Source organism: Somniosus microcephalus, chromosome 6, assembly GCF_052327205.1.
Source record: "Somniosus microcephalus isolate GS21.2 chromosome 6, FLI_Smic_1.0, whole genome shotgun sequence".
Lineage (NCBI taxonomy): Eukaryota > Metazoa > Chordata > Chondrichthyes > Squaliformes > Somniosidae > Somniosus > Somniosus microcephalus.
Window position 1 is genome coordinate 235974689 of NC_140992.1, and position 15771 is coordinate 235990459.

Sequence of the window (15771 nt, forward strand, 5' to 3'; positions counted from 1 at the left end):
TATATAGTACAGCATTACAAATGGTAAATTTCTTAGCATTTTGCAGTTTTAAAATCATTGGCCCAGAATTTGCTGGAACAGGACATCTCACGATGTGACCTGTTAGTTCCTGCACCCTTCAGCTCAAAAATGTTTTGCCCACAAAGTTGCTGGAAGTGCGAGCTGATAACAGCGCAATGAAGGCAACAGGGCATCTGGTACCTTGGTGAACAATGGGACAAACAGTATAACTCCTTAACCAATGAGATTTAAGGATTGAGAAATAAACAGAGGAAGGGCTGAGAAGGAGGATGAATTAGAGTGGCTGAATTCAATGTCAAATCAGGTACAGAAAGAAATATAAAGAGAGGGTAAGAAAGATTAGATTAAGAGAGAGGGGGAAAAAGGGACAGGAAGGAAAAGAAAAGTAAGTAAATTTAAAATTTGACTTTTTAAATCTCCAACACCAATTCACAACGTGAAGGAATGAGACTTCACACTTTTAATTGTTCACTTTCTGGGCCAGAAGGGTTGATTAGCAGTCATTAACAACTAACACGTCATTAAAGGGTACTTATGCTATTAATTACTAGACTTAACTTTCCATGGCTAGTTTAATGGGCAATTAAGGTGCAAATGCAGCAACTTCATGAAACTCACGCAGCGGTTAAGTGCAAGATGTCCTTTTCGCAAAGCTAATGATGGAGTGGTGCAAATCGGACAGCAACTTGTGGCGTATCGCAATTCATGGAGTATCTCTTCCTCGTCCAAGTTGCTGGTCGATTTGCACATAAATAACAGCGTCCATCATTTAGACACCATTTTTTTCAACAAATTCATTGTGTTTAAGGTTTTCTGTATTCAATTGAATTATATCACAAGTGTATCTGTGAGGTTAACCAGATGAATGTGTGTTTTACAGGTAAGCAGACAGCTTCAGAATACCAACATGCCATCAAATGATGTCATCCCTCAGGATAAGGTGCAGAGCCCATGCAGAACATTTCTTGGCTACCCATCTGCTGCTCCTCCCCATCCCAGAACTATTCATATTATGAACACAGTCATGTTTATTGTTTCCTCAATAGTAATCAGAACTTAATGTAATCATTAGAAAGATGCAATATTAGAAATAGATTTAAATATATAGAGGAGACAGAAGTTCACTAATATCCTATTACGACTGTACCAGAGGAAATGAGCTGGAGAGAAAAAGGATTCACCTATTCATACTACTATATCATATGTCTTACTAAACATTTGTTCCTAAGCATCTATATATACATTTCCTAACTGTCTAACAGTATTATTTGCCGTTCTTCCATTCCACCACTTACATCGAAAATAGGGATTTTTTTTCATTATATGCCAAGATATTTGTTCACAAGACCGATAAGTACATCATGATTGAATCTGAAGCCATATAACAAATAAAGATCAGTGAGAAAGCAGCTGTATATATCTTTCAACTTTGTCTCAAATGGAATCTTGGAGTCTGACGATGGGAAAAGACAAAGTTCTCAAATCCTATTGGTGGACAAACTACATTCTTTCTGGTAGAGTTCAATGTCATTAGTGTGAAATTGGATTCGGGCGGTATCGCAAAACAGGCGAGAGCGAATTAGGAGCCCCTTTTACTCACCTCACAATTTTATTTTTTATTGACTTTGTTAGCTGATTTCCCATGGTTACAGTTGCAACAAAGGGTTGTCAGTCCTGCAGCAATAACCTCCACGTGATTCAGGCCCAAATGGTTTTAAACAATCGGCTTTAATATACATTGACTAATAACAGTATTGTTTTTATACAACTTTCTACAGTATTACATTAAATGGCAAGCAATTAATACAACCCGTTTCCTCCATGCTCAAGCTGATCAGACTTATCCTTCATGGGTCACCGTTACAGCGAATGGACTTCTGACTGTTCCGAGCACTCTAACTTTTGAAGGGAACAGGTCCTACCCTTATACTATTTGGCTACCTTGGGCTGCACCTACTATTCTACCCAGCTGATGTCACGCTTGAGCTGTTTACCCCACTTCTAAACTTTTCGGCCTCCACTTCTGTTCTACAAGATTTGTTTATTGTAATGTGTAGGCCAATAGTTTTGACTGCCTCAGCAGTATCTCAATGCTATCTCTTACCGCAGTATGTGATGTCTTAGCAACTGCCCCCTTATCTCGGTTCCTGATTCTCATGGCTCAGCTCTTTTTGCTCACATGGAAACAAAAAGCTTCTCCTGTTCTCCACATTTGACTTGACCATTTAAACCACTTCAATGCAAAAGAAAATCGGGAAGAATGTAAAACAGGCTCCCAATTCACTATCACCCGTTTTCCACAACCGCCCAAAACTAATTAACTAATTTCACCCCCATTGTTTCTTGTTGATTTTTTCAATGTAGCCATAACATGAAAGCCATACCAGCAGCACAAATACAGTCATATTGGAAGAAAAGTTTTGTGGACTTTGGTCTAGGGCACTCTTCTATAGAGAGAAATACTCCTCCATGTTGAATACCACTTCAAAGAAGCACTAAGGGTAGCAAGGGCACAGAATGTACTCTGGGTGGAGGACTTTAACGTCCATCACCAAGAGTGGCTCATTAGCACCACTACTGACCAAGCTGGCCGAGTCACGAAGGACACAGCTTCCAGATTAGGACTGCGGCAGCTGGTGAGAGAACCAACATGAGGGGAAAAACCTACTTGACCTCATCCTCACCAATCTACCTGTTGCAGATGCATCTGTCCATGACAGTATTGGTAGCAGTGACCACCGCACAGTCCTTGCGGAGACGAAATCTCGTCTTCACACTGAGGCCACCCTCCATCGTATTGTGTGGCACTACCACTGTGCAAAATGGGATAGATTCAGAACAGATCTAGCAGCTCAAAACTGGGCATCCATGAGGCACTGTGGGCCATCAGCAGCAGCAGAATTGTATTCCACTACAATCTGTAACCTCATGGCCCAGCATATCCCTCACACTACCATTACCATCAAGCCAAGGGACCTACCCTGGTTCAATGAGGAGTGCAGCAGAGCATGCCAGGAACAGCACCAGGTGTACCTCAAATTGAGGTGCCAACCTGGGGAAGCTGCAACATAGGACTACATGCATGTTAAACAGCAGAAGCAGTATGCTGTAGACAGAGCTAAGTGATCCCACAATCAGTGGATCAGATTAAAGCTCTGCAGTGCTGCCATGGTGGTGGACAATTAAACAACTAACAGAAGGAGGAGGCTCCATGAATATCCCTATCCTTAATGACGGAGCACAGCACGGGAGTGCAAAAGACAAGGCTGAAGCGTTTGCAACCATCTTCAGCCAGAAGTGCCGAGTGAATGATCCATGTCGGCCCCCTCCTGAGGTGCCCACCATCATAGAAGTCAGTCTTCAACTAATTTGATTCACTCCATGTGATATCAAGAAACGGCTGAGCACACTGGATACAGCAAAGGCTATGGCCCTAACAACATCCCGGCTGTTGTGCTGAAGACTTGTGTTCCAGAACTAGCCGTGCCTCTAGCCAAACTGTTTCAGTACAGCTACAACACTGGCATCTACCCGACAATGCGGAAGACTGCCCAGATATGTCCTGTCCAAAAAAGCAGCACAAATCCAATCCGGCCAATTACGGCCCCATCAGTCTACTCTCAATCATCAGCAAAGTGATGGAAGGTGTCGTCGACAGTGCTATCTGTCGTGTATGTACCTTTAAGGGGAGAACTACTTTTTACAGCTCCTGTATACTGTAGTACCAGCGGTGACCACACCTGTATATAAACCCTGAGTAGGGATCTGTACTTTAGTTTTAGAGTAACCTTCATCCAGTAAACACCTGTTGATTGTTCCTCTGCAGTCTCTGTCGATTTATTGAAGGACACCATACATCAAAATTCACGGATTTAACAGTGGCGACGAGTCAATTCGAACCTACCTGCAACTCTGTAGAAGAAGGCCGATTCCACCAGTGTGGGCGTTGACCATCCGGAGAGGACTTGAACATCGCAGAGGAGGCGGTGGAGAGCTGGGCTTGGTTCCCCAGTCGCGACGATCCAACGCAGCGGGCTGGCAGCAGGTACGGCGCAGACCCTTCCCGGACGGCGGCGGCTGGAGCTGACCGACGGCACAGGAAAAGGCCGAGCAGTGTCGACGGGGTAAGAGAGAGGGTAAAGCGCACAGGGCGCACCCGGGGTTGAAGACCGAGCGGCATCAACGAGAGAGGGGAAAACGCGCAGAGCGCGGCCGGGGTTTCAAGGGCTGAGCAGCGTCCGCGGGGGAAGAAAGGAAGCGTGGGAGACGCCATTTTGAGCCAGCGGAGAAGAAGGGAGAGCGTGGGAGATGCCATTTTTAGCCAGTCTAACCACACCCATGGATGCCGAAGAGTGGCAGTGTCACAGCATTCGACAATGAAGTCGAAGATTGGGCAACATATATAGAACGCATAGAAGTGTACTGCAAGGCGAATGAAGTGCCAGATGCCAGGAAAGCACTGGTATTGTTGAATTCCATGGGTGCAAAAATGTACGGCTTACTGCGAAACCTAGTAACCCCAGAGAAGCCAGTGGAAAAGGATTTTGAAAGCATAGTGGCAATCCTACAGGACCACTTAAACCCCACACCGCTGCTGATAGCAGAAAGATTTAAGTTTCACAAAAGGAACCAGCATAAAGACGAAAGTAATGCTGAGTATTTAACGGAACTGCGCAAACTATCAAAACACTGCCAGTTTGGAACGGGACTAGCAGATACTTTAAGGGATAAGTTTGTGTGTGGGCTTCAAAGTGAAGGAACCCAGAAACGGCTTCTATCAGAAAAGGATCTTACGCTGTACAAGGCTTTCAGCATGGCAGTATCACACGAAGCAGCCGCACGGGGCGCTGCGGAGATACAACGGAGACCGCAAGAATATGGCACAAATGAAATGTCATACGGAGCAGTGAAGTGTTATCGCTGCGGCAGAACAACACACGACCATAAGGATTGTTGGTTCAAGGACCAAGTGTGCAGACAGTGTGGAAAAGTAGGACACCATAGCAAGTGTCTGCAGGTCAGGAAAGAAAACTAGCAGCAAGAAATCTCCACAGGAGAAGTACAAAAAGGTACATAAGGTGACGGAGAGTAGTTCAGACGAACAGAAAAGTGATACAGACTCCGGAAGCAAGGAGCTGGGTTGTCTGAAACTACATCATGTAATCAAAATGGAGGATCACCAAACTATCTGGGTCACGCTCAAGATAGACGGAGTCCAAGTGAAAATGGAATTGGACACAGGATCAGCCCTAACAGTCATAAACCGAAGGGACTACAAGCAGCTATTCTCACATATACCCTTGAGAGATACAGAGATTGTCTTGAAGACATACACGGGGCAAAAAGTCTACCCCAAAGGAAAAATAAGGGTGAACGTGATATACAACGGCAAGGAAACACCAACAATGGACCTATATGTATTGCCAGATGGAGGACCACCACTACTAGGGCGTGAATGGATCCGGAAGATACAACTAGATTGGCATTCCATACAAGCACTGACTGTAGATGCCAAAAAGGATGACGACGTCACACCTGGACGACTGTCAAAAATGCTAACTGACGCACAAGAAGTGTTCCAGGAGGGACTTGGAACACTAAAAGGCATAACAGCAATGATCAAAATAGAGGAAAATGCAAGCCCAAAGTTTTTTAAGGCCAGACCGGTACCTTATGCAATCCGCCCAGCCATCGAAGCAGAGCTGGAAGGTTTGGAACATTCAGGAGTACTATCCAAAGTGGACTGGAGCGAGTGGGCTACACCCATCGTTCCTGTAATGAAGAGGTCGTTGAGTAATACGCCTGGGGAACCAAAGAAGGTTCGCATCTGTGGGGACTTTAAGGTGACAGTGAACCCAGTCCTTCACACTGTACAATATCCGCTTCCGCGGATTGAAGATATTTTCGCCTCGCTATCTGGAGGGAAACGCTTCACTAAGATTGATCTGGCCCAGGCGTACCTGCAAATGGAGGTAGAAGAAGCCTTGAAACAGTACTTCATGATCAACACTCATAAAGGTCTCTACCAATACAACCGGCTGGTGTTCGGGGTAGCATCAGCTCCGGCTATTTGGCAAAGGGCAATGGATCAAGTCCTGCAAGGGATTCCAGGGACCCAGTGTTATTTGGACGACATCCTGGTCATGGGCGAAAATGACAGTGATCAACTCGCCAACCTGGAGCAGGTGCTCACTAGATTGAAGGATTATGGCTCCGAGCTAATCGCCACAAATGCGAGTTTTTCCAGAAGCAGATCTCGTATTGTGGCCATGTTATTGATGAAGCGGGGTTACATAAGTCCCCTGAAAAGATTGAGGCAGTAGTCAAGGCTCCAGCACCGGAAAATGTGTCACAACTGAGGTCGTTCCTCGGGTTGGTGAACTACTACCATAAATTCTTGCTGAATTTGTCTACAGTACTACACCCACTGAACACCCTACTGCAAACGGGGGTACCATGGAAGTGGAATGACGAATGTAAACGAGCTTTCCAGAAGTGCAAAGAATTGATCACATCAAAAGAGGTGTTGGCTCATTTCAACCCAGCACTACCAATTCGGCTGGCGTGTGATGCATCACCCTATGGCATGGGAGCGGTGCTGTCGCACAAATTCCCGGACGGCTCGGAGAGGCCAGTAGCCTTTGTGTCTCGGTCACTAAACTCAGCCGAGCGTAACTACGCCCAGATTGACAGGGAGGCCCTCAGCCTAGTGTGGGGAGTGAAAAAGTTCAACCACTATCTGCACGGGCAGAAGTTCACCTTGCTGACTGACCACCAACCACTTGTCTCCATCTTTAATCCAAAGAAGGGCATTCCGGTGATGACTGCGCAACGGCTACAAAGATGGTCCCTTTTTCTAGGGGCGCACCAATATAATATCGAGTATAAGGGCACGAAACAGCATGGAAACGCTGGTGGGCTATCACACCTGCCACTGCCTACTGCGGAGGAAGCACCAGCAGTGGATCCTGTCGAAATATTTCATTCGACTATAATTGAATGCTTGCCAGTAACTAACGCTGGTATAGAGAAGGAGACCCGAAATGACCCGACAGTGTCTCGGGTATATGATTTGACGGTGAAGGGATGGCCAGCACATGGCGACTCACTGTTGCCAGCATTCTCATCCAGAAGAGAACAGCTGTCAGTATGCCAGGGGACCTTGATGTGTGGATCCCGAGTGGTAATTCCAGGGAGAGAGTGCTCAATGAGCTTCACGAAGGCCATCTGGGAGGGGTGAAAATGAAAAGCCTTGCTAGGGCTTATGTGTGGTGGCCGGGGATCGATCAGCAAATCGAGGACCTGACAAAGAGCTGCTCAGGATGCCAGAAGGTCCAAAATGCACCACCACATGCCCCTCTACACCCATGGGAGTGGCCCTCATCTCCATGGCAATGGGTGCATATTGATTTTGCTGGTCCATTCATGGACTCAATGTCTTTAATAGCCGTGGATGCGCACTCGAAGTGGCCTGAGGTGATCAAAATGTCCTCCACCACCACGGAGTAAACTATTGCAGTCCTACGGACCATATTTGCCAGGAACGGCTTGCCAGAGCAGATTTGCTCTGATAATGGACCATAGTTTGTGTCCGAAGAGTTTCGAAGATTTATGAGAAGGAATGGGGTAAGGCATTACACATCCACCCCGTATCATCCAGCCACAAATGGATTGGCTGAGACGTTCGTACAAACCTTTAAAAAAGCAGTAAGGGCCATGTGCAATGACGACATTCCACTGCAGCATAAGGTGGACAATTTCCTGTTAGCCTACAGAAATGCGACACATGCAGTCACCAACCAGACCCCGGCCATGATGTTCTTTAACCGAAGGTTGAGATCTCGTCTGGATTTGCTCAGACCAAATGTACGAAGAGATGTTGAGAATAAGCAATTCCAGCACATCAATGAGAAGCCGACAAGGAGCTTCAATGTAGGGCAACCAGTCTTGGCCCGCGACTACCGAACAGAGAAATGGCAACCAGGAACGATGTGCACACGGCAGGGGCCACTAATGTACACAGTGGATGTTGGGGAGAACATTGTGAGACGCCATGTCGACCAGATCCTAGAGTCACAGGAACGAGTCAACCCCATGTCTCGCGTACCTGGTGATGAACCCGACATACAGGTAGCATCTACCCCAGAAACAGTAGCATCGGAAGCTGATGAACCAACCGACGACAGGGGGCCAGAATCGCCTCTGCACCAAGAGCAAGACACTCAGGAAAGGTGCTATCCAGAAAGGATCAGGAAGCCGCCCCAAAAACTGAATTTATAAATGGACTATTTGCAGTTAATGTTGCATGTTAAAAGTGTTAATTGTTAAATGAATGTTATGGTACTGTTAATCTAAAAGGGGAGGAATTGTGTATGTACCTTTAAGGGGAGAACTACTTTTTACAGCTCCTGTATACTGTAGTACCGGCAGTGACCACACCTGTATATAAACCCTGAGTAGGGATCTGTACTTTAGCTTTAGAGTAACCTTCATCCAGTAAACACCTGTTGATTGTTCCTCTGCAGTCTCTGTCGATTTATTGAAGGACACCATACATCAAAATTCACGGATTTAACACTATCAAGCGGCACTCATTCACCAATAACCTGCTCACCGATGCTCAGTTTTGGTTCTGCCAGGACCACTCGGCTCCAGACCTTATTACTGCCTTGATCCAAACATGGACAAAAAAGTTGAATTCCAGAGGTGAGATGAGAGTGATTGCCCTTGACATCAAGGGAGCATTTGACCCAGTGTGGCATCAAGGAGCCCTAGTAACATTGAAGTCAATGGGAATCAGGGGAAAAACTCTCCACTGGCTAGAGTCATATCCTGCACAAAGGAAGATGGGGTTGTAGTTGTTGGAGGTCAATCATCTCAGCCCCAGGACATCGCTGCAGGAGATCTGCAGGGCAGTGTCCTAGGCCCAACCATCTTCAGCTGCTCCATCAATGACCTTCCCTCCATCATAAGGTCAGAAGTGGGGATGTTCGCTGATGACTGCACAGTGTTTAGTTCCATTCACAACTCCTCAGATAATGAAGCAGTTCATGCTTGAATGCAGCAAGACCTGGACTACAGTCACTCCGTGCACACCATGGCTGCAGTTTTTACCATCTACAAGATGCACTGCAGCAACTCACCAAGGATTCTTCGGCAGCACCTCCCAAACCCACGACCCCTACCACCTAGAAGGACAAGGGCAGCAGGCGCATGGGAACACCATCACCTGCAAGTTCCCCTCCAAGTTACACACCATCCTGACTTGGAAATATATCGTCGTTCCTTCATCGTCACTGGGTCAAAATCCTGGAACTCCCTCCCTAACAGCACTGTGGGAGTACCTTCACCACAAGGACTGCTGCGGTTCAAGAAGGCGGCTCACCACCACCTTCTCAAGGGCAATTAGGGATGGGCAATAACTGCTGGCCTTGCCAGTGACGCCCACATCTCATGAATAAATAAAAACATGATATTGCACCAAGCTGGGCCTTCCGAGACTCCAGAAGTGCTATTTTGTCCTTCCTCAGTGCTGAATATTTGAAAGAACTGGTACGGATTCAGTGGGTTTAGAATAGAGGATACCAAGATGACATGGAATCAGTGCTTCAATTGTACATCAATCATTTTTATTTGACTCCTCATGCAGGAAAGCAGTATTCTGCAGATACATATACAAGTGTAAGAGCAACCAATATGGAGAGCAGGGGTACTGCTATTTTCTTAATAAAAAAATTGATGCAATCTTTACAGTTCCGACTCTTATAATGACGACAGTAAGTCAGACTACAGTGAAGCTTCATTCCACACACTGGGGTTGATTTTAAGTTTGGCCGGATGGCAGGTATTATGATTGCACCACCCACCCAAAGTACCAAATTTTGGATGCTATTTTCACAAATGGTGCAGAATCATCTTCGTACCAGATAAACTTTACCTAGTAAAACTTTACTAAATAAACCTTTAGGTTTCCTGAAAAGTTACCCAGTAAAATGTCATTCTTATCTGTACCAAAGCGATAGCACAAAGTCACTGACTGTTTAGTTGTAGTGTAACTAAGCTTGAGAGCTTATTCAGTTTCTCACTGATAGTAAAAAAAAATAATGCTTTGACATCATTTTTCAAAAATATTCTAATTGTACACATAAATATAACCAGATCAGCATACTGGAACAAAGCCATGCATACAAAATGTGCAGTTAGCAATCCTTTTATTATATGTATTCAAGTACAGCAAGCCATTCACTTTCCCACAATGAGTAGTAAAGAATCAGATCATTCTGATTTTGAAATGTTTGAAGATGGTGTTTTTGGAAGGGGTGGTAATATTTAGGTAGTAAGCAATACTAGTCAGTTACTATTAATTAAATATCATTGTCATTTGACACAGCGGGCCAGATTTTGCTGGAGCGGGGCATCTGGTGGTGTGCCCTGTTTGTTAGACTTGTCCATGTAATGTGTAGGTTTAAAAATATTTGTCCACAAAGTTGCTGGAAGCGTGAGTTGATAACGGCTCAGCGAGGGCAACAGGGCATCTGGGACCTTGGTGAACAACGGGACAAACAGTGTATCTCCTTAACCAATGAGATTAAAGGATTGTGAAATAAACAGAGGAAGGACTGAGAAGGAGGGTGAATTAGTGAGTGAATTCAATGTCAAATCAGGCACAGAAAGAGGGAAAGAAAGATTGGATTGAGAGAGAAAAGAGAGACAGAAAGGAAAATTTAGAAGAAAAATTAAGATTTGACATTTTAAAAAATCCAGAACAATTTGAAGGAATAAGACTCCACACTTTAATTGTTTACTTTCTGGGCAGCAGAGGTTGATTGTCAATCATTAACAATTATCACAGAAAATGCTGGAAATACTCAGCAGGTCAAGCAGCACCTGTGAAGAGAGAAACAAAGTTAACGTTTCAGGTTGATGACCTTTCATCAGAACTGGAAAACGTTAGAGATGTAACGTCTCCTCACATGGTAGGTGATATTAAGGCAGAGGAGGAGCCACTAGACTAATTCCAAGTCTAAAGCATCTTTGTTATCAAGATAGGCTAAAAGAGTTGGGACTCTATGGGCTCGATTTTCATTGAGCCGTGGAGTCGGGCTTGGAGGCGTGCGGGGGGTTAAAGTCGCAAAAACTGGCGGGCGGGACCCCCCCCCCCAGCCTGGTTCCCGACTCCGAGTAATTTTAACTCAGTCGTGTCTGATGGTCCTGACTCCGTTCCGCATCCAACAGGCGGGACTGGTCGTTAAGGCCCTTAACAACCACTAAATGGCCTCTATAATCCTATTTTGAAAGGCCCTTGCGAATTTAACCCTTTTCCCACATGAAACACGCCTGGTGGGAAACACAAATGTGAAACCTGGCGGGAGCACTATTGGATTGCTGACTATCAACTGCAGGTCAACCATTAAAGAGGAGATTTGATCAGCCATGATTTGCAGGTGGCAGGACTTAGTGGTCTCAGGTCTGGGGCAACTTTTAGAAGGCTTAACCACACCTGTGGAAGGTTGGAGCCTCACACCCATCTCCAGTGTGACCTCCTGGGAAACCCCTCTCCCCACCTTGACTAAGCGCTTCTTCAACTGAGGCATATTCCAGAAGCATGGCAAACATTTATTTCCTTTCCTCCTCGACATCAGATTCGGATGCAGACCAGCTGCGGCAGCAGCAGAACCATGAGCAACAGCAGCACCAACAGCAGGAGCATCAACAGGAGCGGCAAGCTGCTAGTCACCCACCTGAAGATCCACAGGCCAGAAGGCGCCAGCGCGCGACAACATTGCTGCCCGGGATGCAAGGGACACACTCATCCTGGCCAGATTTGCTTAGCCTAGTCAAACAAACACTTTTGCCTCGCAGCTTCTTACCAGAGCATTGACAATGGCCAAGAACCAGAGGATTCCTAGCACTCTGACCACCATACTGACAGTTGCAAGTATGCCTAAGCCCTCAATGTGGAAGTCCCACTAGCGAAATGACAGATGATACAACTGCAACATTTGCCATCAGAAATTTTATGTATATTAACGAAGTGATGGCATTTTTGCAGTAAACACAAAATTGCACCCAAGTGACTACCCTTGTGACTATTTGTGCAGAATTTTCCTCTTATGCATGCTCCTACGTGGTGCCTCCCCTGTGGCTTCAGCAGATGTGGAGGCCCCTTGCTCACTTTGCTGCTGCTCCTGTCTCGACACCTTTGTTGGGCGTCTTCTGGGGTGGTGAGCCTTTGAGGGCTCGTCAACAGTCTGCTGCTCCTGTGGCTGTGCAGGGGTTGAGACGCCTATCTCACTTGGGTGTGGACTCTGGTGGGGCTCTGACCGAGGGCTCTGCAGTGGCATGGAAGTGTGAGCGCTTGGAGAGGAGCCCCCACTTCCTTGAGGTCTGCCACCAACCTCCCTCTCATGGGTCAGGTCCCCCTCAGCGCCTGCAAGTGGCTGGAGAGCACCTTGCTGCACATCAGGGGGGCCATGGGGACCTGTATCTGCAATGGCAGTCCTACTCAGAAGGACTTCCATGAAGGTCTGGTTTCTTTGTTCAATAAATGCCCATTGCTCCTCAAGAGATGTCATTCTATTCTGAACAATGACCATGGTTTCTATACCCTGGCGACTAAGCTCCTCCATGGCCGTAGCCATCCTCTCCTCTACCGTAGCCATCCTTTCCATGGCGATGCATTCATGCACCAATGACTCCACAAAGGCTCTGGTCATGGTCGCTATGGACTCCTCCATTCGCTCCACACTCGCAGCGACCCTAGAGACAAAACCTGCCAGAGACTCCTGCATCTGTTCCTGGAGTTCCATCACCGCTGATCTCATGGATGGACCCAGAGGCAGAGGGTCGACATGCTGCTGAGCCGAGTTGGCAGAGTCCTGCGCCCTCTGACTAGGACTCTCCACTGCTGTCCCTGTCTCCACAATCTGCTGATGCTCACTTGTGAGCTGTGATACACCAGGTGACAACACTACTCTATGTCCCGAAGGTCCCACTGAGGTGTGAGTGTCTGCGCTGGTGCTGGGTGCGCAGATTTCTGGTGACGCTGCGCCCTCAGAGGTTGCAGCTTCCTCTGAGGAGTCTGGCTGCTCAGCCTCTTCCTGGCTAGGGGGGACGGATGCTTGTGATGGTCCTGTGGGGGAGTAAAGGAAAGAGTCAGAGATGTGATGCCAAGGCTACATGCACGTTGCTTTTTGCAGATGCTCATAAGTCCATCTGTTAGAGCTTCACAATAATTATCAGCGACTCATGCAATGTCAGAGAGAGAGGTGGGAAACTTTTCTGTCACCAGCTTGCTGTATTGCACCCGTCTGTCCGTCCCCCACATGCGCATCATCCTCCAGTCCCACTATTTCGAGTGCCGCCTCCTCACAGGGGGTCAGGTGGACTATAGAGGCTGTCCCTCCTGTCCTCGCTCGCTCTCTCTCGTTGTAAGCTCTCTTTTCCTGCAATGAGGGAGACAAGTGGAGATTGAGTGAGAATGAAGGAGTGAGTGTAGAGATTGCATAGCATACATACTTAGAAGGAGACAAAGATGGAGTGAGGTTGCAAGACCAAGGGCCCTCCCTGTGTGTTGTCAGTTGTTTTCATCGCATCAGAGTGATGGGGAGTGTGAGGGCTGCATAGTCAAATAGTTATGTGAATGTGAGCATAGAGAGAGAGGGAATGGGTAAGGGTGCATGGATGTCAGTGTCAAGTGGGATGTGGAGGAAGAGATTGCTAAAGCTGAGTGCTGGTGAGGAAAGGCAATGGGGTCAGATTGAGGGTGATGGGAAATTCATACTCACTTTTCCAGTGCGCTGAAGGTCATGAAATCTTTTCCGGCACTGAATCCAGGTTCGCCGTGTGACTCCCAAGGAGTTGACCTCCTCAGCCACCTGCATCCACACTGCCTTAGTGTGCTTGGGAGGCCTCTTCCTCCCTGAGGAAGGGAAGAGCACCTCCCTGTTGGCCCTAGCCCCATCCACCAATACCTGCAGGGCCACCTCGTCGAAACGAGGAGCTGATCTGGGCCTCCCGCTTGTCATCTTTCCTGCAGGTCCCTCTGACACCAAATGGAGAAAGCTTGGAAGCCTGCAGAAGAAGCAAGGCTTGCTGTGGACCTTAAATGCAGCAGCAATGATGACGTCATTGGAGGGCACTTTCAGTCATGAAAAACCCATTTGCAAAGGCTTCCCACATGTTGGAAATCAATTGGCCACTTAAGTTAAAATTGCATCAATCTCCCACGTCCATTTAGATTCGTGTGGGAAACACGAAATTCGGATAACAGGACACCATCCCGCACCTGAGTTAAAATCCTGCCCTATACCTTAGAGAAGCGTAGACTTAGGGGGGAACTGATTGAGGTTTATAAGATAATGAAGGGAATAGATTGTATTCCAGCTGACAGCTTATTTCAATTAAATAGGTTAGGCAGGACCAGGGGTCACAAATTTAAGTTGTATAAGGCTAGATCTAGGTTAGATGTCAGGAGGTGGTTCTTTTCCCAGAGAATAGTGGACCTCTGGAACAGACTGCTGTCTCGTGCGGTGGATGCTGATTCAATGAATTCCTTCAAGCGAGAGCTGGACCTGAGTCTGGCTGGGGTGGAGGTCAACTCTTACAGAAGGCAGGTACAGCAGGGAATTCAGGGCCAGAGTGATCTCTTGGACTAGTTTCGATTGCCTAGACGGGTCGGAGAGGAATTTCCCAGATTTTTCCCCCCCAAATTGGCCTGAGTTTTTAATCTTTTTTTGCCTCTCACAGAAGATCATATGGTTTCAGGTGGGGTAAAGTGTAAATGTGGTGATACACAAGGTATCCCAATTGTGTGGGTCAGGCTCGATGGACCTGTCCGTCATTGTTCGTATCAAAAGATGAGGTGCTGTTCCTCGAGCTTACATTGAGCTTCATTGGAACAGTGTAGGAGGCCGAGGTCAAAATGGGAGTGGAACAGAGAATTAAAATGACAGGCGACTGGAAGCTCAGGGTAACGCTTGCACACTGAACGGAGGTGTTCCGCAAAGCAATCACCCAATCTGCATTTGGTCTCCCCAATGTAGAGGAGACCACATCGTGAGCAGCGAATACAATATACTAAATTGAAAGAAGTACAAGTAAATCATTGTTTCACCTGGAAGGAGGGTTTGGGGCCCTGGACGGTGGGAAGGGAGGAGGTAAAATGGCAGGTGTTGCATCTATCTTGCCATTTTGTCATTTAATCTCTCCTGCCTTCCACACTATCCCAGACCTTCACTTTTGTTCTTTTCTCCCCTCTCCCCTTTCCCTGCCTCTGTACTTGGTTAAAATTTGTTACATCTCTAACTTTTTCCAGTTCTGATGAAAAGTCATCGACCTGAAACGTTAACTCTGTTTCTCTCTCCACAGATGCTGCCTGACCTGCTGAGTATTTCCAGCATTTTCTGTTTTTATTTCAAATTTCCAGCATCCGCAGTATTTTGCTTTTGTAGTAACAATTATCACGTTGTTAAAAGGGTACTTACACTGTTAATTACTAGACTTAATTTAATTAATGTGCAAATGCAGCAACTTCATGAACATCACGGGGAGGTTAAGCGCGAGATGCCATTTTCGCGAAACTAATGGCGAAGTGGCACAAATTGGCCAGCAATTTGTAGCGATTTGCAATTCACGGGCAATCTCTTGCTCACTACAATTTGCTGGCCAATTTGCGCATTAATAACGGCATGCATCGTTCACACGCCATTACTTTGTAAGCAAAATCTGGCCCGTTATAACTAGCATCTA

General features: G+C 46.6%; 2 protein-coding genes across 2 annotated transcripts in view; one reads left to right on the top strand and one right to left on the bottom strand.

The window, feature by feature from the left end:
• The window catches only part of LOC147116534 (dipeptidase 1-like), a 44182-nt gene extending 40284 nt beyond the window's left edge, over window positions 1–3898 (top strand). Inside the window, exon 10 of the mRNA XM_085991571.1 lies at window positions 902–3898. Coding sequence (XP_085847697.1) covers window positions 902–1081 — 180 coding nt within the window. The 3' untranslated portion in view covers window positions 1082–3898. The remainder of the gene's footprint in view (window positions 1–901) is intronic.
• The window catches only part of LOC147116535 (uncharacterized), a 107542-nt gene that overhangs the window by 739 nt on the left and 91032 nt on the right, over window positions 1–15771 (bottom strand). The gene's annotated exons all lie outside the window — the stretch shown is intronic.